At 46.7% G+C, this 26,235-nt stretch overlaps 2 protein-coding genes across 3 annotated transcripts in view; one reads left to right on the plus strand and one right to left on the minus strand.

Annotated features, from left to right (window-relative positions):
* LOC138526876 (uncharacterized) overlaps positions 1 to 26,235 on the minus strand; it is a 1,504,711-nt gene that overhangs the window by 877,279 nt on the left and 601,197 nt on the right. For both annotated transcript variants that reach the window (XM_069637661.1, XM_069637652.1), the window contains exon 8: positions 16,473 to 17,592. In XM_069637661.1, coding sequence (XP_069493762.1) covers positions 16,473 to 17,592 — 1,120 coding nt within the window. The remainder of the gene's footprint in view (positions 1 to 16,472; positions 17,593 to 26,235) is intronic.
* LOC138526886 (uncharacterized protein ZSWIM9-like) overlaps positions 1 to 26,235 on the plus strand; it is a 1,119,771-nt gene that overhangs the window by 47,896 nt on the left and 1,045,640 nt on the right. The window lies entirely within an intron of this gene.

Raw genomic sequence — 26,235 nt, forward strand, 5'->3', positions numbered from 1 at the left:
GGAACTGGTTTATAACAGCCTATGAACGTTGGGGAAGGGTTGGGTTGTCAATAGGAAAAGGGGGATACCATATCTCGCCCAAGGGCATCGCACACCCAATTCCCCAAAGACCCTCCACCCAGGTGATTCTCCCCCGCTTCTCCTTCCCCAGGCTCGGGATCCAATAGCGATGGACTTTCCCTGGCCACCTGCGCAAAAGACCCAAGGGGTTTAGGAGTGAGAACACCCTCAGGTTTCTCACATTACAAAGTGTATTGGCAATAGCAGTCATGACCATGGTAAAGTGACAGGAATTCCAGGGACCGAGAGGCACAAGGTACGTAATTTGAGGGTCGTTCAAGTGGTCACCTTGCATCCTAGCTTGGGGGAATTGTGCATTTCAGTCTTCTGCTGTTTTGCAAGCACCTGCATTTGGCACTTGCAATTTGATATAATACTTGAGAAACTAAATGTAGAATTTTGATTGAGATCCCCTGCTTTGTGTGATGTCAATGGGAGGGCCAGAGGGCAGTCTTTGCACAGTTTAACTTCCTTGGCACAAGCATTAGTTTGGCTAACCTGTTCAGGAGAGGTTATAGGCATTTAATAAACAGAAAATCAGAAAAGCGACTGCGTCCGTCTGTCCCTCCTTCCCTCCCTCCCTCGCAAGAGCACCTAGCAATCTACAAGTGCTGTATCAGCCACAAGCAAAGAAAAGCCCTTGCATCGCAACCATCAACAAACTCAAGTGGTTGAAGTTCTTTGGAACACCAGGAACTAGTGTTATCTGCAAAGCATTTTAATGAAGTTTTCCCCTGGGTGGCGATTCAATTGAAGCCATAAAAAAATGCATCCTAGTGAGCTCCATTTCTTGCAAAGACCGCTATTGCAAACCATGCCAGAAGCACTTGAGGCTGCCTGGACCTCTCTTTAAAACGTCCCTTGTGAAGCCCAGATACTGCACAGACTTGCAGAGTGATGGATTTATTCTCTGAGGTGGTAGAAAACCTGGTTGAAACAGATTTTGCCACAGTTGAATAAGTGATTATCAAAAAGTATCACATAACAAGCAAACATTCAATGTACACCAAAAGACAGACTCCCTGGCCTAACCACAATCATCCGCTTGTTTCTTTCTAGAAAGGCGAGCCAGCATTCATGATGTTGGCCCATAGCAGCACAGACTTTTTCTAGGGTGGCCATTTTAAAAATCCTGGTTGCAGGTTGATAGCCATCATACTACTCGCTAAAGTCCAGATTCCTTTTTGAAGGGAAGCGTTTACTAGAGACAGTTGAAATCAAAAGGCCATTGAAAAGGTCACTGTATTTGGACTACATACTTTTTGTAAAACCAACATGCCACTAGCACGCATTGATCTTTTACTTTCCATGAGCCTGGATTGTGGGTCACTCGTAGTCACGCTTCTTCAGCCTGGTGAGTGCATCGTGTTCTGTTGACCTTCTGTAGGCCTCACAGGCCTTTGATCCCATTTTTGTTGACCCCGAGCCCCCTCCAGCCCTGGTTGCTGCTTCCCCTCCCTCCCCACACCCTCTTCCGCATCACTGCTCCTCCCGCCTCCCCACCCGCCCAGCCTGCATCCGATTGGACGGTGAGCACTTTTGTCAGGAAGCCTGCCAGTGAGTTTTGACCATCTAGGCCTCCAATTTGATCTCCCCCACCAGCCCAGAGGCCCCCCCAGGCCCGTGTGCAGCCCCATCAGCCCCGCTCCCCAGTTCGCCTCCCTTCCGTGTTTCCCTCTCCTAAGCCCGCCTTTCAGCCCACCCTGCTCCCTGATTGGTACCCCATCTAGGTCATAACGACTCTCCCATGGCAGCCCTCCTGTCCGTGCAGCCCTGCGGCTAAGGGCCCTAAGGCCAAGGGTCAGCCGGTATCTGCAGGGGAAGCAGTGGCCGGCCTTCAACCATCATCTACAAGGACCAGTAAGGTAGGAGTGGCCTGGGTCAGGAATAGAGCAACTACTCTACCCCAGATTCCGAGCCACTTACCAAACCCAAAGTAAAGAAGATGATAGCATTGTATGCCGTTTAGATTGCATGGTTAGGCCTCTCAAATTTAGCAGGGATTCTGTCTCCAAATTGCATTGTATGATGTTCAGAATGCATGGTTAGGCCTCTCAAATTTAGCAGGGGCTCTGTCTCCAAATTGCATTGTATGATGTTTAGATTGCACCGATAGGCCTCTCTCCCACTATACAGGTCTCAAATTTAGCAGGGGCTCTGTCTCCAAATTGCATTGTATGATGTTCAGAATGCATGGTTAGGCCACTCAAATTTAGCAGGGGTTCTGTCTCCAAATTGCATTGTATGATGTTTAGACTGCATGGTTAGGCCTTTCTCCCACTGTACAGGTCTCTCAAGTCTAACAGGGGTTCTGTCTCCAAATTGCATTGTGTGATGTTTACATTGCACTGATGGGACTCTCTCCCACTATACAGGTCTCTCAAATAATCTAACTGCGCTTAGTTAAGTACTCTATCAATCCCGGAAACCCACCACAACCCACCACAATTAAGTCCCATTCCAGCAGACCGTTAACACTACCACCCCCCACCCCGCCCCCAACCCCCTTAGGAAACACACCCTACCCACCGACAGGAAAGCAACACTGAGCCAGAGAACACCCCAGCGTATCCAGAGAAGGAAAAAACGAGGTCACTGTGACTGCACAACACAGCATAGAGGACCAACTACCTTACTACGCCTGCACTTGGAAAATGGCCCGATTCAGAAAAGGACGCCGAGAAATAGAACAAGATCGTTCAACAAGAGACGCAAACACACAACACCAACAGAACCCACAAGAAGCAGCCCCATTGGAAGGAAACGCGCCTAAAAAAGCCATAACCGGAACGAAATCTACAAGAGCAAAATCCTTACACCTCACACCTTACCTCGCAACAACCACGGTACACCGACACCCCAACACGGAAACCTCGAAACATGCAAAGAATTTCTTGAAACATGCAGAAAAAGATGGGAGCACTCAACAAGAGAGTGGGAGGGCTCCGACCCCATTACCCCTTACATCACAAGAACAGAGGGGCAACATCGATTTCCACTACATCCCGCACAATACGTCGAAGCACCGACAACCAGCAATGCTACCTCCTACCCAACAATCGGACTCAATGAAGAAACCACCGCTGATCTTCATCCGAGCAGCATCACAGCAGAAACACCAAGACCAATCAGCCCTGTTAACTTATTGGATCGCTTCAATGAAGAAGCAGCCGTCGCCGTTCTTCATCCTACCGACATCAATGCGGAAACACCACGAACAGACAATTACAAACTTGAACAACAAATAACCTCAAAACAAAATCTCACCCAGAGAATCCACTGTAACCTAATAAACGCAAGGTCAATGTCCAAACACTCAACTGAAATATACAACCTCCTGTCAGGAGGCATAGACATCCTATTTGTAACTGAAACATGGCTAGTTGACAACTACAAGATCACCCTCAACAACTGCCTGCCTGAAGATTTCAAATGCATCCAAACAAACAGAAAATCCAAAAGTGGGGGGGAGGGGACTAGCGATCATCCACAACGAACAACTGGCCATCAAAATGGAAGATCCACTAAACATCGATAAATGCGAATCCTTAATACTACGACTTTCAGTAAACCCCAAAACTAACCTGAAATTCATACTGATATACAGACCACCAACCTACGATGCGACTTTCATAGATGCTTTCACGGAAGCAATCACCATCCTAGCCATCAAGTACAATCATCTGATCATCCTCAGAGATTTCAACCTCTGGTTTGGAAAAGAAATCACAACCACACAAAAATCCTTAACCGCCCAACTAGCAGCCATGAACCTACAACAACTAGTCAAAAGAGCAACCCACTGAGCAGGGTACACACTTGACGCAATCTTCGCCAACAAGGATCTCATCAGCACGGCACCCCCAATTCAAATACTTTGGAGCGACCACCTCATCATTCCATTCATAATCACAACGGCCACTCCAAAAAAAAAAGCAACAAAAAAAATGACCCATCATGACGAAAAGAAATTGGAGAACCATAAAAAACTCCAACCGAACCGAAACTCCTAGAACTCAGCAAACCACAAGCATCAACCATGGAAGAAGCAGACCTAGACAAAAAAGTTGCCCTACTTCATACCTGGATCGCAACAACCGTAGACGACATCGCCAAAGAAAAGCCCTTCACCCACTACGTAAGAAAACTACAGCAAAATGGTTCACCCCGCTACTAAACGCCATGAAAAGAAAAAAAATGAAAACTAGTATCTGAATAGAGGACCAATACCACCACCGCAAACAAATTGAAATTCCTACAAAAGATCCGCTCATATAAAAAGGAAATACAAAATGCGAAGAGGAAACATTACAACAACTGAAACGTTCAGAGTACCAAACCCTCAAAAAGAACTATTCAAAATCATAAACGAAATAAAAAACCCACCGGGCTACAACAACACGCCAATTCCATCGATGAAACTTTGTGAGGACCTCGGAGACCACTTCAAAAACAAAATAACCTCCATCCAACACACCATACAAAACAGACCAAGCGATCACAGCTCAAACCCCAAAAACACTGATGAGGAACACGCAAACTAGCTACAAAACTTCCCAGAAATATCAGTTGAGGCTTTCGTCAAACTGGTAAACCAAAGCAACAAATCAGGCTCTCCTCAAGACCCTTGCACCCCGGACATATACAAAACCATTCTCAAACAAGGAACCCCCATGGAATACCAGAGGAACCTCCTCAACCTCTCAATCTCAACAGGTAAAGTAGCACAGGCCTTCAAATCAGCTTACATCAAGCTGCTACTCAAAGACACAACAGGAAACGTAGAGGACTTATCCAACTACAGACCCATCTCCAACATATCCCACATAGCCAAACTGCTAGAAACGTACGTCTACCAAATAACCCAAGAATTCATAGAAGAGCACTGCCTACTAGACCAGGCACAAGTTGGTTTCAGACCTATGAAAGGAACATAATCAGCTCTCCTCTCAATATGGGACGACCTAAAAACAAACACAGACTCGGACAACAGTACCGCCCTGATTCTCCTTGATCTGTCTACAGCTTTCGACACTGTCAACCACGCCATCCTCATAAAGAGATTAGAAGGACTAGGGATAACAGACACTGCCCTACTATGGATCAAATCCTTCCTAACAAACAGAACAGAAACAGTATGGATGAAACCTTTTAAATCCAAACCCAGAGACTCCACGTGCGGAGTACCACAAGGATCATCCTTCTCCCCGCTTCTATTCAACATCTACATGTACCTATTAATCAAACTCAACAGCCTCACATGCTACAACTACGCCGATGATACTGAAATAATCTTCAACATACAAGCCACCCGAGAAGAAAACACCACACTAAAGAATTGCCTTCGTGACATATTCAACTGGATGAACCTCAACCATCTCAAAATCAACCCAGGCAAAACAGAGATAATGATTTTTAAAAAAAGTGAGGACACAACTACGTCCCCTGGCCAAGAGAGCTCGGCACCACACCAGAACCATCATCAACTGTAAAAAACTTAGGGGTCCTGATGGATAGCAACCTCACTCCAGAGCCACAAGTAAACTCGGTAATCAAGAAATGTTTCTTCCTCCTGCGAGCAGCAAAAAGGATGCTACCGTTCCTGTTCGCCAACAAAACACTTATCATCGCTCTGATCATGCCCAGAGTAGACTATGCTAATAGCCTATACCTGGGCATACCCGAACGACTTCTAAAAAAACTGCAACGCATACAAAATGCAGCAGCCAGACGCCTCCTCAAGCTACCCAGAAGAGAACACATCATACCCGCGCTAAAAATACTACGCTGGCTACCACTAAAACAGCGAATAAAGTTCAAGTCCATGTGCATCACGCACAGAGCAATACACAAACAAGGCGCAGAATTCCTAAGCGAAAAACTACGCCTAAATCAACCGACAAGAACACTAAAATCAAGCACAGACACACGCCTGGAACCAGAACCCTACAACAGAAAAAAACTCAGAGTATCCTCTTTCTCTCACCAGGCACCCAAAACCTGGAATGACCTACCTAAGAATATACGGAACACAACAAACCACCTAGCATTCAGGAAACTCCTCAAATCATGGCTCTTCACAGCGTAACCACAACGGAGACGCACTCGAATGCCCAGACATTAAAACAACGATTTTTGAGACGTAAGATCTCAAAATGGCGGCCGAGGACCTCAGTCGTTGAGGAAGAGACGATAGCCCAAGAAGTTGGCAGACGAACCCCAGGTGACTTTGGAAGACACGCAGTGGAAGAAGCCTTATAGGAATAAATGCTGGCAAACTGATCCGACTACCGCTGGTATAACAGACGGAGCATCCATAGAGCTGCGGAGAAACCAACTAGTGCAACTACGGAGTAGTGGGGAAGAAGAAGCAATCTCCACTCTCTCCCAGAGGAGAGTCTCCAGATAACGAACCATATCAGGGAGACCACTCCCCAGCACACACAGACCCTGCGACCTGGCTGGGGGACGCCCTCTCCGCCTGACGGAGGTAACAGCAGACAGGAGGGACGAGACGGAGGGACGGCCCCCTCTCGCTTATCCCCGAAGACACGAGCCATCCGCTGCTGCGGGGGAGGCAGCTCCACACAAATTAAGACGGTAAGGCAAACCGCCAGCGCCTGTCAAAGCGGAACCCAGCTCTCCCCCACCCCCGCACCTGGTGAGACTTGCCAAAGTAGCGGTCATAATGAGAAGGGGGAGAGCAAGACATATCCCCCACTGAGCGTGTGCCATCTTTCAGCAAAAGACCGCTGGCGTCACCCCCCAGTATTGACCAGGGCCAAAGGCATACCGTGGTTACTAGAGGGAGAAGCACCCGGTGGAGCGCTGTACACAGCACACACGCTCCTAGCAGAAGCAGCAAGCAGACCAGCGCCGTGCTGATGGAGCGCGTCAGTAGAAGTTGCCGCATGAAGCTGTGCTGCGGTGACGTTAAAGAGAGACCACCTGGGGCGAAAATAATACCAGGAGGAAGAAGAGAGGCGAGGCTTGCAGCCCTTAATTGCAAATACAGACATGAGAACCACCTCCTTGCTGGAGCAAATCCTACACTGAGAACGGCGGCACATCAACCAAACAGAACAACCGTGCGGGAAGCAGTAGAGACTGCAGAGTGGAAGTAAGATGAGGGGAAAGGCCGAGGAGCTTCCCTCCGTGTTCCCCGACAGCCCAGCCTGTCTGCGTACGCCCAAAACACACAGAAGACCAACTGGCCAAAACTTGGACGCTCTCCCCTCCTCAATGGCAAGCGCAAAGAGCTTAAAGAGCAACAAGGGCTAAAGACAGCAGGAAGCAGGCCAGCAGGAAACAGACTTGCAACACTGCCATCAATCACACCAGCCTGTAGGGCACACGACGGCCAAGTGAACCAACAGTGAAAGACGCACAGAAGTGACCAGCCACCTGTAGCTGGGGAAGAGACAATAGGAAGCGCTGCTGCACACAAGTTCCAGAAATACAATTCAACCTGGAGCCAAAGCAGAGGGAAACCACGATACGCAGCTCCTGAGACAGCATAATCGGATCAGCGAGCACGCTGGCCAGCAGAAGAAGAGTAAGCCACACAGGTGAAGAGCTACCACTTGTCTCAGAAACTCTCCCAGGATGACGTAAACAATCACACATATACCCCGCAGTGCACAGCAACCCTCCAAACAAATATCTGCCCGGAATACCGAAAGGGAAAGGAAGAAAAATGGCTGTGCAGCACAAAACAAACAATGATGGACTCCCACGCCAGGAAAAACGACCTGAAAAACAGACAGCGGACCCTCAGAGTACCGCCCGGAGAACAGTGAATGAGAAATAACAAAAACAAGATCTGTGAAGCAATAGCAGCCATGAGAACATCCATGGAGACCCATATAGGAGAAATGAAATGCGACAGGAGTCTCCTGCACCAAGATGTATGGAACCTAACAGGCAGAGTGGGAGAAACTGACCAAAAACTAGAGGAAACGACTACCACCACTAAGGAACAACAGCCAACAGTCCAAGACCTGGTGATCAAAGTCTGAATGCTACAAGACCTGGCTGAGGACGCAGAGGGTCAGGCTCGAAGAAGTAATATTAGGATCCTGGGGTTACCTTAGGGGGCGGAGGACAGGGATCCTACCAACTTTGTCAAAAATGTTCTCCTCCAAGAGATATGGGCTGGTGCCCTATTACAGGGTTTCACTGTAGAGAGCCCATAGAGTGCTGACGAGAACACCCCCGCCCCTCCTTCCCCCACCCCCGGGAGCGACCCCCGTGACCAATTATCACAAACATTCTCAACTATCAAGACAAAGGAAGAATCCTAGCCCATTCGAGATCAGGAGGAGTGATCAAAAGAGACTCAGCAACTCTGGCAATATACCCAGATTACACCATCTGTGTCCAAAGAAGGAGAGCCCAGTACATATCGACTAAAGACAGGCTCAGAAGACAAGGTATCAAATATATGCTCCTCTACTGTGCAAAATTAAAGATCCTGTACAACGGAAAATCCCTCTTCTTCGAAACAGCCGAGTGTCAACGAGTGGATGGATAAACACAACATGGCCCAGATGCCGGAAAGACAGGAGGGCACCCAAATGACAAGTAAAGCGGTGAGAATACACAAACACAAAAACTGTCGACACCACCAAGAGGGGACAATGTAAGCAGGGACCCCGCATTCGTAGTCTCTAAAATACTCGCATGGGGAATGTGTATCAAGCCCAGGCATTAATAGTGGACACGACCATTGATGACCTCACTACTGAGCCCGGTACCAATGGTCACTGAGTCTGGGAATCCAAACCCCCTATCCACACCCAAACCAACTTTGGCTAAACCCTATTACTCAACCACTGACCCCTGAGAGCCACCAGGGCAAAATGGTGGTGATGCCTCTACGGAACTTCACCGATGGGCAGCAAGTTGGAAGTCATATTAGTGCCCCACCGTTCATGGCACTGTTAAAGTTACACCACAGTGGAACCAGTCACGGAAGCATGAAACGCTTAAGAACCCATGGGTCACTCTCATGACCTGAGGCAACTGAGAGGATCCTCCAGAGTCCAATAATAGCGAAGGTCATAGGAAAAGGGAAAAAAAGCATACCAAAACAGAAAACCAGAGCAGCCCGTCCACCAGAACGTACATGTCGAAGGGCACTGCGCAGAAATACCTGGCCAGATTGCCGAGGATGGGACGGGACACTGCTACTAAAGCAAAGACTCTTATGGCAGACACGTTAAAGTTTGCCAGGTGGAACATCCGGGGCCTCACCAAATGCATCAAAAGGATGGGGGTTATGACATACCTATGCCAGAAAGGGGTCCAAGTTGCCATGCTGCAAAAGAAGCATCTGAGGCCGTCTAAACAAACACACATACTGGAAAAATTGAGAGGCAAGGGATCTGGGTTCACATACTCTAACTACGCCAGAGGGGTGATTACATGGATTGCACCTGGAGTGCCACTAAAGATACTGAGTACTTACGCAGACCAAGAGGGAAGGATGATCCTAATTCATGGATTTCTTGGACAGAGAGAGACTTACATACATTTATTTACTTACATTTATATAGCGCACTTGCAGCTCATAGGCATCGAGGCGCTGTAACATAAGGGAGAGCTTGGTTACATGCACACGTCATTGCTTACTGGTTACATTAGGCGTAGCAATGTTGTGGGGAATTACATGAGGATACAGGTAAAATGAGACAAGGTACATAAATGGTACATTAATGTTCAACAATAGTAAGGGTACAGTCGTAGGGGATGAAGTGAGTAAGTATTAGGGGCTTCAGATAAACAAGCGCGTTTTGATTTCCTTACGTAAGGCTACGTGTGATAAGATATTTCTAAGCCTGGGTGGGAGGGCATTCCTTTGGGATGCTGCAATAAAGGGGAAGCTTGAGCCTACTGCCCTTGTTCTATTGATCTTGGGTACTACGAGTAGGTTAGTGTATGGGATTCTTGTTGGTATTTCAGTGGATGGTTTAGTGATTCTCAGAGAGGTATTGGGGTGCTGCATGGTGGAAGCACTAGTAAGTGAGGTAGAGTGTTTTAAAGAGAACACATTCTTTTACAGGTAGCCAGTGTGCTTGTTTCCGTGCGGCTGAGATGTGGTCTCTTCTAGGGATATTGCAGGCCGCGCGGAGTACATTGTTTTGTACAGTCTGTAGTTTGTCAATATTTTTTTATGTACCAGCCAGGAGGGCGTTACAGTAGTCTAGACAGGAACCTATGTCTGGCTATCGTCAGGCAGTTGTCCCTAGTTAGGTAGGGCCTGGCGGCGGTAATACGTTTGGAATTGTAGGCACAGGACGAGGCGATGGAGTGGACTTGTTTAGTCATGGTGAGGTTTGAATCCAAGTAGACGCCCAAGGTTTTTACAGACTGGGATTAATGTCAATGGTAAAGTTAGTGTATTGGTCGTCAAATTTCTTTTAAAGTTTCTGGGGCACCAACTATGAGTATTTCAGTTTGGTCTCCATTCAGACATAGCCAGTTTTGGGCCATCCAGGTCTGGATGGTGGTGTAGACGGAATTAAGTGTTTTGGAGTCTGCTTCGTAGTTACCTGTAAGTGTTAGGAGGATCGGTGTATCATCAGCGTAATTAGTATATGTGATTCCTAGGGAGTCGAGGATGCGGAATAGGAACCTGGTGAGAATGTTGTAGAAGGTAGGCGATATGCATGATTCCTGGGGAACTCCACAGTGAATGGTACTGGGGTGAGCAGATGCCAAGTCAGAAAAGACTCTCATAATTCTACCTTTGAGAAATGAGATGATCCATGTTGTAGTGTTGGGTGAGAATTGGGCGAAGGTAATACCTATGTGCCCAACCAAAAAGCAGCAGCCTTCTATCGCTCGATTGTACAACATCCTAGCCCCATATAAACGTATGACATGGCTCTGGGCAGGGATTTTAATTGCATTTTGGACACGTCCATGGAAAGGTCGGATAGTATACCCAGTCTGCTCCCCCCTCCAAAGTCCTGAACATATTGACACAAGACTTAGACTTGCAGGAGATATGGAGATGGATACAATGGGACAAGAGAGAATTCTCCCACTACTCAAGTGTGCACAGGATCTACACTAGAATAGATTGCATATTCACAGGGAAAGAGCACCTCTGGAACGTAATAGCGGCATCAAACGAAGGAAGGACCCTATCGGATCACTCGCCTATGACACTGGAATGGCTACTCTCTAGTTACCCCGCCCCTATACCCACCTGGAAATTAAGAGCAGAATCACTGCAAGATGATAGCTTTAGAGAAGAGATAAGCCGCCAAATAAAACGGTACTTTGAAGTCAACCCTGTGAGCATGCAAGACAGGAGTACATTGTGGGATGCCTTTAAGGTTGTCTTAAGGGGAGCAGCTTTCAGACAAAGCAGGGGGAATCCAGAAGGACCCAACACAACAGGTAGCAAAGATAGAGGATAAGATTAAACAATTGGAGGGCCAGACCTGGTGGTAGAGAACATCAAGGGCAAACAACTCTCAGGCAACAGTGCCTGGAGCAGTGGGACAAACTGGGTAACTTCAGCTATGCAAAGTACACTGACAAACTCCATGGGCAGGGAGATGAACTTGTCAGACTCCTAGCCTGGCTAGTCCAAGGCAAAATAAACAGGGAAGCGATGATAGAGCTAACTGATGAATGCGGGAATCTCTGGAGATCGCAGGAGGAGATAAATAACACGTTTAGAGACTTTTACAGCAGCCTCAATGAAGACTCCTCGGAATCCTGAGAGGCAGAGATTCTAGAAACCCTAGAGGATATAGGTCTACTGGTGCTAACGGCAGAGCAGAGAGCGATGCTAGGCGCACCCCTCACCATAGAAGAGCTACAGGAAGTCGTAGCCGCACTCCCTACTGGCAAGACCCCTGTAAGTGATGGCCTCCCGGTAGAATTTTATAAGGAATACAGATTCAATACCCCCTACATTACTACAGGTTCTCAAGGAAGCACACGAGATAGGACGCCTGCCTGACACAATGGAACAGGCAATAATACCCACCCTGAAGCCTGGCAAAGACGAAAAACGGTGTGAGTCCTTCAGATCGATAGCCCTTATAAGCCAGGACACCAAAATCCTTACCGCGGTCCTAGCAGAGAGGCTCACAAATGCAATCACCTCACTAATACACCCAGACCAAACTGGATATGTCCCAGGCAGGGCCACCACAGAGAACCTTAGGAGACTCCAAGCAATAATAGACAGAACGCGACACTGGCCAGAGGGTTGCGCGGTGGCAGCGTTAGACAATATCAAAGCATTTGATTCTGTAAGGTGGGAATGGCTATTTGCCTCCCTAGAACAATACGGCATTGGAAAATACTTTGAGATGGATATGCATGCTCTATTCTAAGCCAACTGCAACGGTCTGCATTGGGAAGCAATTCTCACACCCATTCCCGATTAGCAGAGGCACCAAACAGGGCTACCCCTTATTGCCCTATTATATATCCTAGCATTGTAACCCATAGCAATATTCATGAGGAAGACTTTCATCGAACAGGGACAGAGTAGACGGGACCCAACATTTCACATTTCCCTACGCAGATGACATGCTGCTGAAAATTAACCATCCGGAGGACAACCTTGAGGCATACATTGAGGTGCTTGGAAACTCTGCGACGCTCTCAGGGTTAGAGATCAGTAGAACAAAATCCTGGATGGATAATAATAATAATAATAATAATAATGAGAGGAAGAACGACTCCCCCGCCTTGATCTCCAGTGGAAGATCCATTCCTTTCGATATCTGGGCATAAATATATATCAAGATACCAAATAAAAACCACAAACTGAATACAATCTAAGCAAAAAGAGGCCTAGAAATATCCATTAAATTCTGGAATAAACTACCTCTCGCTGTGATGGGCAGGATCTTACTAGTAAAAATGATAACACTCCCAGCTTACTATATCATGTTATAAACATACCATACCTCATACCAAAAACCTTTTTTAAAGAGCACAATTCACTACTTAGCAGTTTTATATGGGGCACCGGCAGGAGAAGGGTGGCACTAGACGTATTGACCAGGGATTACAAAGAGGGAGGAATACGTCTCCCGCACTTCAGACTTAACTACCAGCTCCAACATGTAGCAGGCTGGCTTGCAGACACAAATGGTGGACCATACACTAATGAGCTCCAAGGTAGTCCCCTACCTCTTGACGGAAGTACTATGGTTAGGGAAGGCCAGAGTTCAAGACCCATCTCCGCCCCGGACATTAGGTAGGCAGATATGGCGGAGGACAAAAGATACTAGAAGTAAAAGAGCCCTACTCTCCACAAATTCCACTAGCATCCCTACATGGAACCAATAGAGAAGACCTGACACATAGTAGGAAACACTGGGAGGAAAAAAGAGGTTGTCACGGAGGGAGACATGTGCCCAACAGGGAAGCCATTAGCATTTCAGGAACTGGTAGCCACACACGAAGAACATAAAGGCCAATACATAACATACACCAGACTGGTAAAGAACCTCAAAAGCAGATGGCCAATCCCACACGAACCAGAAGCCGAAACCCTAATACTAGGGTTATTGTATGATGTGATCGAGGGAGGCACCATGGTCTCCAGGATATACCAGGTACTCCTGAAACAATCCCAAGAACTCCCAAGAACATGCACAGAGGGGAAACCCCCTTGGAAGCGGAGATCGGTAGAGAAATAATGGAAGAAGAATGGTCAAAAGCTATGCTATACCCAAAAAAGATGTCCAGAAATGTCAGGCTGAAGCAGATACAATTTTACATACTCCCCAGGGCCTATATGACGCCCCGAAAGATCTCACAATTTCAAGGGGCAAGCACACAGGGATGCCCGAGATGTGGCGCAACAAACGCAGACGTAGGAGAAATGTTCTGGACCTGCCCAATAATCCATACAATTTGGCAAGAAATCGAAAGGCGCCTGCGTGACAAAGGGGTCAAGGGTCAGGAATGGTAGGCAGAAGCATGCCTTCTGGGGATATACAAGTATCCCGGAAAAGATCGGGCGATGAGAAGAATGATTGACCGGGAGCGGGTGCTAGCCAAAAGAAGAATTGCGATGAAGTGGAAATCTGAAAATGGGCGAGAATAGAGTTATGGTGGAAAGATCTAGAAAGACTGTCCCTAGCAGAAACAGCAGTATGGTACGAGGCCCTAAGAACAGACCGGAGAGGAAGCTCTACAGACATTACAGCATGGAATGCACTAGTACATAACCTCTTCTCTCCGGATGACAAACATCCCCCCCCCCCCCTGAACCGGACCCCCGTTGCATAGATATTCCCAGCTGATCTTGCATAATACACACTGAGGATATCTGTTGCCGCTCACTCAGCCAATGGCGGGAAGGACCCAAGATCACAATCATTTCTGTGACACACTAGTTCATAGTTACTATTTGTATTGGGATTAGGGTGGGAAAGGGCAGGAAGGAAAAAAGCGAGAAATTAAGACAATGTAATGTGTTAAGAATACCTGGTTTTTATTATTTTCTTTTTCACTGTTCTTCTTCTTTGCGGTCTCCTCAACTTGGTAAAACTTAATAAAAATAGGTTAAAAAAAGATTTAAAAAAAGGGCAACTCCAGTCACTTTGATTGAATAAAGTCCTTATTCTTGCAACCTCACAAGCTCTTTGAAATTGTTTTGGTCTGGAAGCTGCACTGGCTTCAGCCTGTTCATGAGCTATAAATATCACAAGTAGTATACAGGCTACAGGCATTAGCATTTTGAAAGGCTTACAAAATTAACAGATTAACAGGTGAGATGTGTGGGAAGGGGCTTCACTTACTAATAATTGTTGCCAAATTAACTACCAGTGGCATTTTGCCTATCCCTTTCTGGGCGGATTACAATCCTAGCGCATTGCTAAACGCTTCACAGGTGTGGATGAAAGTTAGGTTTACGACACAGGTTTCATTATACAAGGCAGATTCGATCAACATCTAACCTGGATCCAATAGCGCAGGGATTTCCACTGACAAGATTGGACTATGAGCATTTGAAGGGGCATGAGCAAATTCATGGATTAACCACTGCATACATTATTTCACATAATATCGGATATACATTTGCTACATGCAAATTGTCGTATCCAGCACAATATAGCCTTAACTTTCAAAACACTCCACAATTTACAACCTTTTTGGGAAACCAATTTGGATGATTTCCTGGTGTTCTTTGAGTCAGGCCAAAGAGCATGGACTCCCTCCAAAACAATTGCAAGTCTTGACTTTCATAGTGGTCCTCCAAGTATTTAGAAATCATTTATTTGGGGCACCAAGAATGGGCAGAGTGCTTCTGGAACCACCTCAAGACTTAGATCTTCTGCTGGACAGTTCCTAAAATGCAATGTGCTTTTTTTTTTTACAATGCAATTGTACTTGTGATGCATATTATATCTGTTTATCCATTACTGTAAAATTATTTCACTTCTCTTTAGTTTGGTGCAGAATGTAATGCTGTTATATTTAAGTTATCGTGATGGCAGCAAGCATTCTCTTCCAAAGCGCTACATTCCAAATATGGGATCCACTGTATCCATCTGCTAACACCCTTATATGGTTGCATGTAAGCTAGTGCAACATTGCATTCCCAAAATAGCAATGACAGTATCACAATTCAAGCCTGACATGTAACACCCAACATAAGAATACTGATCGCAAGAGGTAATCAGAAATCTGACATTCTTGGTGCTATTAAAACAATCTATTCTACACATGGTTAAGTTCCAATCAACGCCATAACATCATGACCTGCTCCTCCGCATATCTATTTTGATAGCAGGGCAAGCATAAAGCACAGACACTGCTGCTTTCATCAAAACATACAGCAGATAAGGAATTTTCAACTGTGTTTAATGGCTACATTTTGTCTTTCAGAGATCCGATAGGACACCAAACCTTCGTCCACCAGTCCAAAGGGCATCCCCCTTGATGACAAGAGACACAATCTATATGTTTTAGATGCCACAAGTGTTTGTTTTTTTGATCAACAACTGATCAGAGACCTCCAGGTCATAGATTAAAATCTCAGGTGGGCCAAATCAGACTTTCAGTTTTCTGTGGTCAATAAAAGGAGTACCACTTAATTTGGTAACAATAAGAAATATTGAAAGACATGGAGACAAATTAGAGAGTAGTATGTATTATTTAAATGGTCAGTATTATAAAATCAACAATTTCACAAAAGGACATTTCCGTAGACTGATGACTAGAATGCAAAAATAAACCAAGCCTCATAAAACTGAATAGGTCCTACAAAGCTCAAGTGGCAGAGTCGTTGACATATTACGGTCTTCTGTTACCTATTGAATGCATGGAAAAACAGACGAATGGGATGAAACTTGCGTAACCTGGGTGGCAACTTTGGGTCATTTTTTAGAGACAATAAGAGGGGAAGAATAATGCATGTTCACCTCTTGATGCACCATTTGCTCAGTTGTATCCATCTCCTGCTCACAGAATGATTGCACTGTATCAGTCTTCTTAGCTTTGGGGGAGTCACGTGTTCTCATTTGTGCTGCATGCTTGTCATTCAGGACAACATGAAGGCACTGGTGAAGTGAGGGTGCTGGGCCCATTTGTGCCACAAACGACTGCTGCTTGCACTTCACAAAGGCACAGGCACTTCGCTCGGCTTCCTTTGTGCCTTCGCCTCGTTGGAGCCACCAGCTCCTGCGTGGGTGCCATGTCTCGTTGTAGTACTGTAGCACGTCTGGTGGACAAAGGACCTTTAGGTCACACAAGCACTTATCATAGGTTTCTGTGGACTGTGTCTGAACAAGAGCAGTAAGACAGCTTTTAACCTGGGATTCCAGTGTATCATCACAAGCGGTGATTTTCTCATGGAGAAATTCTAAGAGAGATGGTACGCAGTAACTCATCAAAGCACGGGGCAGAAGTGCCTCAAGACCCCAAGGAACCTGAATCCCAGGATGCACAGTTACACGTTCGACAACACTGCTCATACAGGGTATTGTCTGAAAAACGGACACCATGAGGAACCTTAAAATATCCGATAGGTTCTTTTTTGCAATGCAGTGGGCACAAACATTCCATCCAGAATTCTCTTGGTCACATAGTACAGTATATAGATCAAAGCCTGGGCTAAACTCAGGGAAAAAGTCAACATAGAGGTGTCTAGAGAATGCTTGGGCAATGTCCTGCATGCCAGATGTCATTATGAAGATGCTCTTTACCAGTAACTTATCTTCCACAAACACAAGCTTGATCCTTGCCTTGGGGTCGGATATGAAAAGGGAATGCAATTCGGACAAGACTTGGGTGCGGTCCTCAAAGGCGCCAGAGCGAAAACGTAAAAGTCGCACTAAATCACAAGGCTCTAAGAATTTCCTGGAGATGTTATTTGCAATATGAGCCGGCAGGCCAACATTGGTAGTCAGCCGACTCTTTTTAGACGGAGGAGGGTTGTCTGGATCTGGTAAATCATGGTTGTGCTGGAAGCTGCTTTGTGACACCACGAGCCTGTCTTTTTGGAGCCCCAGTTTCAGCTTTATAAAAGCCGGGCATTTCTTCCTGAAATGAAAGCAAGAAATCAATGAATATTTAGCTTATCCTCCTAATCAAAGAACATTAAGATAAGCAATAGGCATACTCAAATAGAACATTGTTGAAACTTATAATCAATTATAACTCATCATCACAGACTACACCTACATATTAAACATTCACATTTCTATGCATACATCAGTTTAACAAAATTCAGTGCTCCAATTTAGCAGTTTTCTGGGGTAAGCAACCAGGGTTTTTTGCCACAACCCTAAATACCTTACAAATGTTGCGCTCTGCCAACAGATACAAATATCATAAAGCCCCACAGGGTACAGCACTAGTAAATGGTAGGATGAGGCCAGAGACATCTCTATGCACGAGATCCAGAATACTGAGAAAGACGCAATGGAGGCCTGCGTTTGTCATATCCCGAGGTGCACTTTCTAGCATACAAAAATGTCAATACCACCTAGAGCAACTGCAACTTTACTTAGGAAAATGAGGAAATTCCTCTGCCTCCCCTTTACTTCTCATTACCTGATCCTTGTTGCACTCCATTTGCAATACGTTTAGGAGTAAGAACAAAAAAAGTAGCTGAGCAAAAATAAATAAATAAATAAAAAGAACAGAGTAAAGAGCAGCAGATAAAGATGGAAGGTGAAAATGGGAGCGGTTTGCAGGGGCCAGAGGGAGGAGTGTGAAGAGGAGGTACATGCTACAGCTTTTTCATATCTTGTCAGGCTAGGTCAGTGGTCTGCAAACTTTTATGCTAAGCCCCCCCTCATAGAAAATAAAATTGTAGGGGGCCCACCCTACCCCATCCCTCTGTGTGTCAGTGTTAATTTTTTTATTTACATAGACTTTGGCTGCCGAGTGTGCAGTGCCATTATATTGAATGGATGGGGACCACCTGCCCTCAAAACTGCATTTCTAAAATAACATTGGGCAGAGATGCATTCTGCAGCGGCTACCACCTGCCTCTAAAGGTGCACTTTCATACAAACATCAAGGTTGGGGTGCCATTGGGGGCAAAGGGGCCTTCAGCAGGGGTCCCCTGCCCCCAAAGGTGGGATCGGGTTGATAGTGCCGTGAAGGGGAATGTAGAGACCTTGTTTAAGCCAAACCCCTAACACCCATCTCTCGAGGGACAGCACAGGTTTTGGGGCTCGAGTATCTTTTTTAAGCCGCGTCTGCTACATTCTCCTCGCTGCCCATTCTCTTTCCCCGATGCCACTGATGAGACCATAAGACCCACACCCCAGAACCCTAACACCAATGTGCTGGATGTTAGCGGTCTGAATGCCGCCAATGGTGGGATCAGATGTTGGGAGCAAGGGGCAGCAAAGGCCTCAACTTTAAAGAATAAAGAATAAAATATAGCCAGACCCCTACAACCAGTGCTCTACTGGAGCACGGTTGTCACAGGGGTCAAGGCCATTCCCACTGTTGGGGGTATAAGACCTCCACCCCACACCCCTCACACTGAATGTTATGGGCCTGGAACAGGGGCTGAATGTGTGGGGGAGGAAAGCACTTGGCTTGCCCCATGGTGGTGCAGTGGTTTGGGAATGAGGTGGTCAGGGGTGAAGCTGTCCTGGAGCTGGGAGCAGGAGATAAAAGCAGCCTGGTAAGGTTGTTCGTTTTGCAAAGGAAACGGGAACAGCAGTCCTGAGCTGCATTTTTTCCTAGCACCGGCTCAAAAAAAATAAAAAATAATTTAAAAAAAAGGCTGCACCCTTGACCAATACTTGGTAGGCCCAGCCGCAGCGGGGCAATATTGGAATGGGTTGCTGCTAGTTGCTGAAGCAGCCCAATCCTTTTTTTTCGGTCATACTGTGGATGCGAGTACCCTGGACATGAAGTTGTGCACCCCACAGTTTGAATGCCACTGGCTCACACATCTTAGGAGAAGGGAGAGAAGCTTTCACGTCACAAGCATTCAAACCAACTTTCAGGTTACAAGCCAACAGTTCAGCCATAGATCAGCACTGAGGAGGCTCCTCTGCCAGGCAGTCGGGCAAAGTGGAGAGAATGGACGTGAACATGAAGTGAACAGGTCTCAAAACTGACTTACAGGCAAGAGAAATGCTATTCGGGAGAGGTTGCATGTCAGAAACACACATTTGCCATGTTTACAACTTCTTGAAGAATGAGCATCATTGCCTTTTTTGCACACCCTTTGTGTTATACTAACATATTTTACACGGCACAATGCCAAAGATCAGTAGTCCAGGCATCATACATTACTGTTAAAAAATGGATTAGCAGAGTTTGTGAATTAAAATGTTCTTGATTAGCAAACAAACCCCTTTGATTAGCAATGTTGCACTGATTTTTTTAATCTCAATGTTGGGCAGATTTATATTATTGTGCTTCATCCCCTCTCCTAGTGAACCCCTTCCCCCCGGTACCCCCCCAGCACTTTTTGCTGGACTTCTGGAGCTTTTTCTCTTAATCCTGAATGAGTGGAGCCTTTTTCCACTCATTCATTCTTATGGGCTCTTTCTTTTGGAATTCTAGCCTTTGTAAATATACCTGTACTATGGAGTCGGTCTGCTCCATAGCCCTTAAAAGGCATCTGTGTTTTACTACTGCAACACACAGCTCCTTATGAGCAGTGTTGCTGGGGAGCCCTAGGGTCCTCCTATAAGGTTCTTTTCCTATACCCTTAAGTAAACTACAGTTCTTAAGGAAATATATACTTAGTATCTCTCCCAAAACTGTATGGTCTGAGAGATGGCACATACCACCTTCAGTGGCGTGCCAAAGGGATACTTAGTATCCCCCCTTCTCTCTGCTCCTGTGACTTTTTAGTCACAGACAATCATCTAGTTATGGCTGGTGGCAGTCGACGTGTTCTACCATCTACTGTGTATTTTTTATACTGCAAGCTATGTGCATAGCCTTGGTAGTGCACAATAGGAGCAACCAAGTCCCAACTTGGCCCCCCCCCCCACCCCCCTACTTTTTTTGCCATTACTAGCCTGGTTGTTCTTTGTTAGCCGTCCTTCCACCATATTGGGTGTGGGTATATATGACATTACTCACCGTAATCGTATTTCTGATGCTTATATCTGCTTAGATTCACATGCTATGCATAGGCCGACATCTAGTGGAAGCTGTGGAGTATTAGTTTTCCAAATGGGACGTTGACAGGGCGTGCCAGTAATACTATCCCTAGTGTGATGTCCACTGTACCCATGGTCCTTCACACATCGAGGTCCTTCAGATTGTTTTGTTTCTGACATGAGTTGCATGAAGTGTAGCGCGAGTACAGATGTATTCAAGCAGATAAATAGCAGAGAAGCTCATATAACATCTATGAATCTTCTCTCAGGTGAGGAAGGGTGGGCACATGTGAATCTAAGCAGATACAAGCATCCGAAATAGGATTACAGTGAGTAATGTATCATTTCGGAGGCTTGTGGAATCTGCTAGATCACATGCTTTGCATAGATTAGCGAGCAGTGTTAGGAGAAGGTGGGTTGTGAGAAGGTTCAGCGGTAAATAGATCTTTTAGAACCGCTTGCCCCACCTGTGTATCTGCTTTGGAATGAGTGTCAATGCCGTAGTGCTGAGTAAAAGTGTGTACTGAGCTCCACGTAGCTGCTTTGCAAATGCGGTCTAAGGGGACATTTGCGATAAAAGCCAGAGTAGCTCCTGCGCTTCTTGTGGAGCGAGCTCTTGGCGCGAAAGGCAGTGTCTTGTTTGATACAGTTGTATGCATCTGACTATCCATCTGGAGATGGCATTTTTTGGAAATGCGGTCTCCTCCACTGCCTGGTGCTATGGAGACAAACAGTTGGTCTGTTTTTCTAAGTGGCCTGGTCTCGCTTACGTAGTAAAGGACCACCCTCCTTACATCTAGTGTCTGGAGTTTACCTCACCTGAGCTAGCTGGGTTCTGGAAGAAAGCCGGTAGGTCAATGGATTGGTTCACGTGGAATTTGGGGAAATGAACTTAGGAGAGAACCTAGGATGTGTACGTAAAACCAGTTTGTCTTTGTGTATGATAAAAGGGTTCTGCACTGACAATGCTTGCAATTCACCAACCCTTCTTATGAAAGTAATAGCCACTAAGCTGATAGTCTTGTAAGTCAGGTGTTTAAGACTAGACTACTGCATAGTCTCGAATAGGGGCCCCATGAGCTTTGCGAGTACTACATTGAGATCCCAGCATGGCAGTGGGGTTTGAAATTGGAGGGTAGAGTCTTTTCACCCTCCATGAATGCCTTGATGACTGGCACTTTCCACCAAAATACTTTATTCTGGGAGGTGGTGTAAGCCGATAAGGCTGCCAGTTGGACCTCTATAGAGTTGAATACTACCCCCGAGTCTAGCCGTGGAGCATATAATTCCATGGGGTTTATTTGTTTAGACTCGCACCAAATTAGAAATCTCCTCCACTTGTCGAAATAACAGTGTCTGGTGTTTGGTTTTCGTGCCTCCTTGAGTATATCCATACACTGCTATGGTAGATTAAGATGTCCGAACTCTATGACCTCAGGAGCCATGCCGCCAAGTTCAGAGTGTGGTTGAGGGTGCACTGTTATTCCCCCGTGTTGGGTCAATAAATTGGTTTGGCACAGGAGTTTGATGGGATCGCGCATCGCCAGTTTGCGCAGATGTAGTTACCATGGGCTGCCATGCCCACATGGGAGCAACTAGGATGAACATCATCTGTTCTCTTTGAATCTTGTTCACTTCTCTCCTTGGAGTCTGTTTTGGGGAACCTGAACGTTAAGTCTGGGCATTGCTTGCTTTCTCCTGTAGCGAACAAGTCTAGCGTGGGGTAACCCCACTGTGCTAAGATGTGGTCTATGACACTAGGGTTTAGTTCCCACTCGTGTTCCTCTGGTAGGGGATCTCTGCTCAGAGTCTCTGCTAGAGTGTCTAGTACCCCTGGAACGTGTTGGGAGGATAGGAACATCCCCAGTCCGAGTGCCCATCTCCATATTTTCTGTGCCAGCTTGGACAGATTTGGAGAGTGTGTGCCCACCTGCTTGTTGACATAGAACATTGGTGCTGTCTGTTAGGATTTGAACCGACTGGTTCGTCAGCTGTGCTTCAAAAGTTTGAAGCGCTTTGAATACTGCTAGCAGTTCCAGCAGGTTGATGTGGTTCTGTGCAGTGACGTGCGTCCACAGACTGTGTGCTGAAGGTAGTGTTCCCCCACCCGGAGAGTGATGCGTATGTTCCAACGATCGCTTGCACTTCGGGATGTGGAAGGGTTTTCCCTTTAACAGATTCTCCTTTGTCCACCAGCATAGATTTTGGACTAGTGTTGGCGAGACGATCGCTAGATCGTCCTACGGACCGCTTGCCTGAGACCATTGTTTCGTCAACCACTCCTACATGGGGCGCATGCGCAGACGACCGGTTTATCTGGCGACCGGCTTGATACAAAGGTATTTACCGTGGCTTGTTTTGAACCCTTTCCATAGATGAAAAGACGAACCCTGCTTCTGTGTTTAAGACGGCTCCTAGGAACTGTTTTGTTGTGTTTGGCACAAGGCTCGACTTTTTCTCGTTTATTGAAAAGCCCAATTGGAAGAGAAGGTTTATGGTTCTTTGCGGGTTTTGCTTGTAAAGATGGGGCGATTCCCTTGTCATCATCCAGTCCAGGTAGGGGTACACTGGGATTGCCTCCCTGCACAGGTGCGCTGCCACCACCGCCAGTACCTTGGTGCATACCCTTGGAGCAGACGCTATTCCAAAGGGTAGCACCTTGAATTGGTAGTGCTGGTTTGCTATTTTGAAATGCAAGAGTTTTCTGTGTGCTGGGAACATTGAAATATGAAAATAAGCATCTTTCATATCCAGTGTTGCCATGTAGTCTCTCCGCTTTAGCAGGGGGATTACCTCTTGTAGCAGTGTCATGTGGAATTTCGGTGGCTTTACATAAGTGTTTGCAGGGTGCAAGTCTAACACTGGGCACACAGATAGATCTTATTTTGGCACAAGGAAGTATGTTGAATAGATAACCGTGTTTATCTCGTTCACTGGTACGTTCTCAATGGCGTCCTTGCGTAGCAGCGCGCTGACTTCTACAAGAAGGATGAGTTGTTCTTCTCTCGTTGATCTTTGACGCAGGGGATAGTTTGTTGGTGTTTGGATGAGCTCCACACAATAACCTCACGTTACTGTCGATAACACCCACTTGTCCATAATGATCCCCTCCCGTATGTGGGTGAAGTGAGCGATGGGACCGGAGGCATGGGAGGGGACCTGTAGCGGGCTGTCATTGCTTAGGAGGTGTACCTCCACCTCTAGATGTGGAGGACCTCCCTGGGCCAAGAGATCGGTGCTGACCTCTTTGGTATCCCTATGAGGCTTAGCCCTGGTTGTTATTCTAGGAAGAACCCTGACCCGGTCTGTAACCAGAGCCTCTCAGAGTTTTGGCCACAAAACCCACGAAAATTGCTTCCGCCTCTCTGGCCTGGTGGTTTGTTCGTCAGCTGGCCTAGAGATTTTAGGGTGTCATATTCTTCCTTGGCGGACTTTAATGCATCTTCTACGGCTTTGCCGAATAAGACTGTAGGTTCCATCAGCATATTAAGTAGTGTAGCCTGGGTCTCAAGTTTAAAGCCGGATTGGCTCAGCCACGCGTGCCACTTTATTATTGTCCCTTCAGCAATAATCCTGCCCGCATTGTCTGCGCCATCTAGATTGTTCTTAAGAATGCAGCTGGATGTTGCCTTGCTGTCTGCTGCTGCCAGGGCTAGAGGCTTGGGAGCAGAAGCCATCAGGGTAGTTTATCTTGTCCCATTTGTGGCAATAACCATTCGCCAACAGCGTCAAATTATTGGAGATCCTGGTTTTGAAAGCCGTCGAAGTCGCTAACTTTCTCCCAATTGTGTAGAGTTTTTTGCTCTCCTTATCTGGGGGGGTGCCTCCGAAGAGGCTGTGTCCCTGCCCTTTTACGGGTTGTGGTAACCACAAGCGAATCTGGCTTGAGCTGGCCCCTGATGTAGAGTGGGTCAGATAGCGCTGGGCGGAAAGGTTTTTCAACCTGCGGGGGTTGACTGCCGTGTCTGGTTTGGTGTCTCCAGGGAAGGTTGAATCCTTCTTTGGACAGATTGTAGAGTCAGGATGAATTGGGTGGCGGCTTTCTTGTCCCCCAATTTATCTTTTACGAAGTCCTGGTCTAGCCGAGTTTATTGTGTTTTTATACCAAAGTGTTCAGCTGCCTTGATAAACATGTCATTATGGAGAGGCCGATTGTCCACTGGCGAACCCTTCTAACAGAAGTGATAGCCACTAGGAAGGCTGTCTTGTAAGTAAGGTCTTTTAGACTTGCTTTATGCATTGGCTCAAAGGGAGATCCCATGAGTCTAGTTAAAGCCACATTTAGATCCCATCCAGGAGTTGGTTGAGAAATGACGGGGGGGTGGATTCTCTTAACCCCTTCCATAAAGGCTTTAGTAACCGGTATTTTCCACCATGACACTTTCTGTTGTGAAGTGGTGTAGGCTGGGAGAGCAGCAGGATGAACCTTTAGGGAATTGAAGACCAGTCCTGCGTGTAACAAGTGGGTTAGCTACAGCACAATGTGTGTGGGTGAGCAATCGTTGGGATTGACAGTCTTGGTATTAGACCAGATGACAAAGCATTTCCATTTACTGGAATAGCAATAGCGTGTGTTAGGTTTCCTAGCTTCCCTGAATATGTCCATGCATCTCTGAGGGAGCTGTAGGTGTCCAAACTCTATGACCTCAGGAGCCAGGCTGCTAAATTCAGCGTTTGTGGGCATGGGTGTAGGGTCTCCCCCCTGTCCTGAGACAACATGTTGTACGGGCAGGGTAGTTTTACTGGTGGGGAGAGGGACATTTCAATTAGATGAGCGAACCAGGGTTGGCGGGCCCACATGGGGGCCACCAGAATCATGGTAACTGGTTCCTGGTGCATCTTGTGCAATATCTTGTTGAGTAGGTGAGTCGGGCAGGGAGTGGGGGGAGTAGACCCATTTCCCTTACCATGTTATCCAGAGTCCGTTCCCCTTGGAGCGGTTCTGGGGGTACCTGGAGGCGTAGTCTTTGCATTGGGCATTCTCAAGAGTTGCGAACATGTCGATCTCTGGGAAGCCCCATTCTGCGAAGACGTTGAGATGATGACTTCGTGCAGACGCCATTCGTATTCTACAGGCAGTGGGAAATCTCTGCTGAGCACGTCTGCCAGAAGTTTGAGTTCCCCTGGAACGTGTTGGGACAACAGAAACATCTTGTGTTTGAGAGCCCACATCCAAATTTTTTGGGACAGCTTGGATAGCCCTGGAGAGTGTGTGCCCCCTTGTTTGTCTGTCAGAACCAGAACTGTCTTCCCTTGTAGTTGAGTCTGAAAGGCTTTTAGTGCCTTGAACACTATTAATAGCTCTAGAAGATGTATATGGTTGGATGCCACTTGTGGGGACCACACGCCATCCGCTGTCTGCTGAAGCAGGTGAGCCCCCCCCCACCCCGTGAAAAATGCGTCTCTCGTGAGAGTGGCTTCAACTGTGGGGGTTGTAAAGGACTTTCCTTTCAAGAGGTTTTCCCCTCGACCACCATTGCAAAGAGAGAGAACGAGGGCTGGCGAGACAACTACCAGATCTTCCCATTGTCCACTGGCCTGACACCACTGGCTGTTGAGCCACTCTTGCCTGGGACGCATGCGCAGGTGTGCGTGGTGA

Source organism: Ambystoma mexicanum, chromosome 1q, assembly GCF_040938575.1.
Source record: "Ambystoma mexicanum isolate Mex_15411 chromosome 1q, UKY_AmexF1_1, whole genome shotgun sequence".
In the NCBI taxonomy this organism is placed as follows: Eukaryota; Metazoa; Chordata; class Amphibia; order Caudata; family Ambystomatidae; genus Ambystoma; species Ambystoma mexicanum.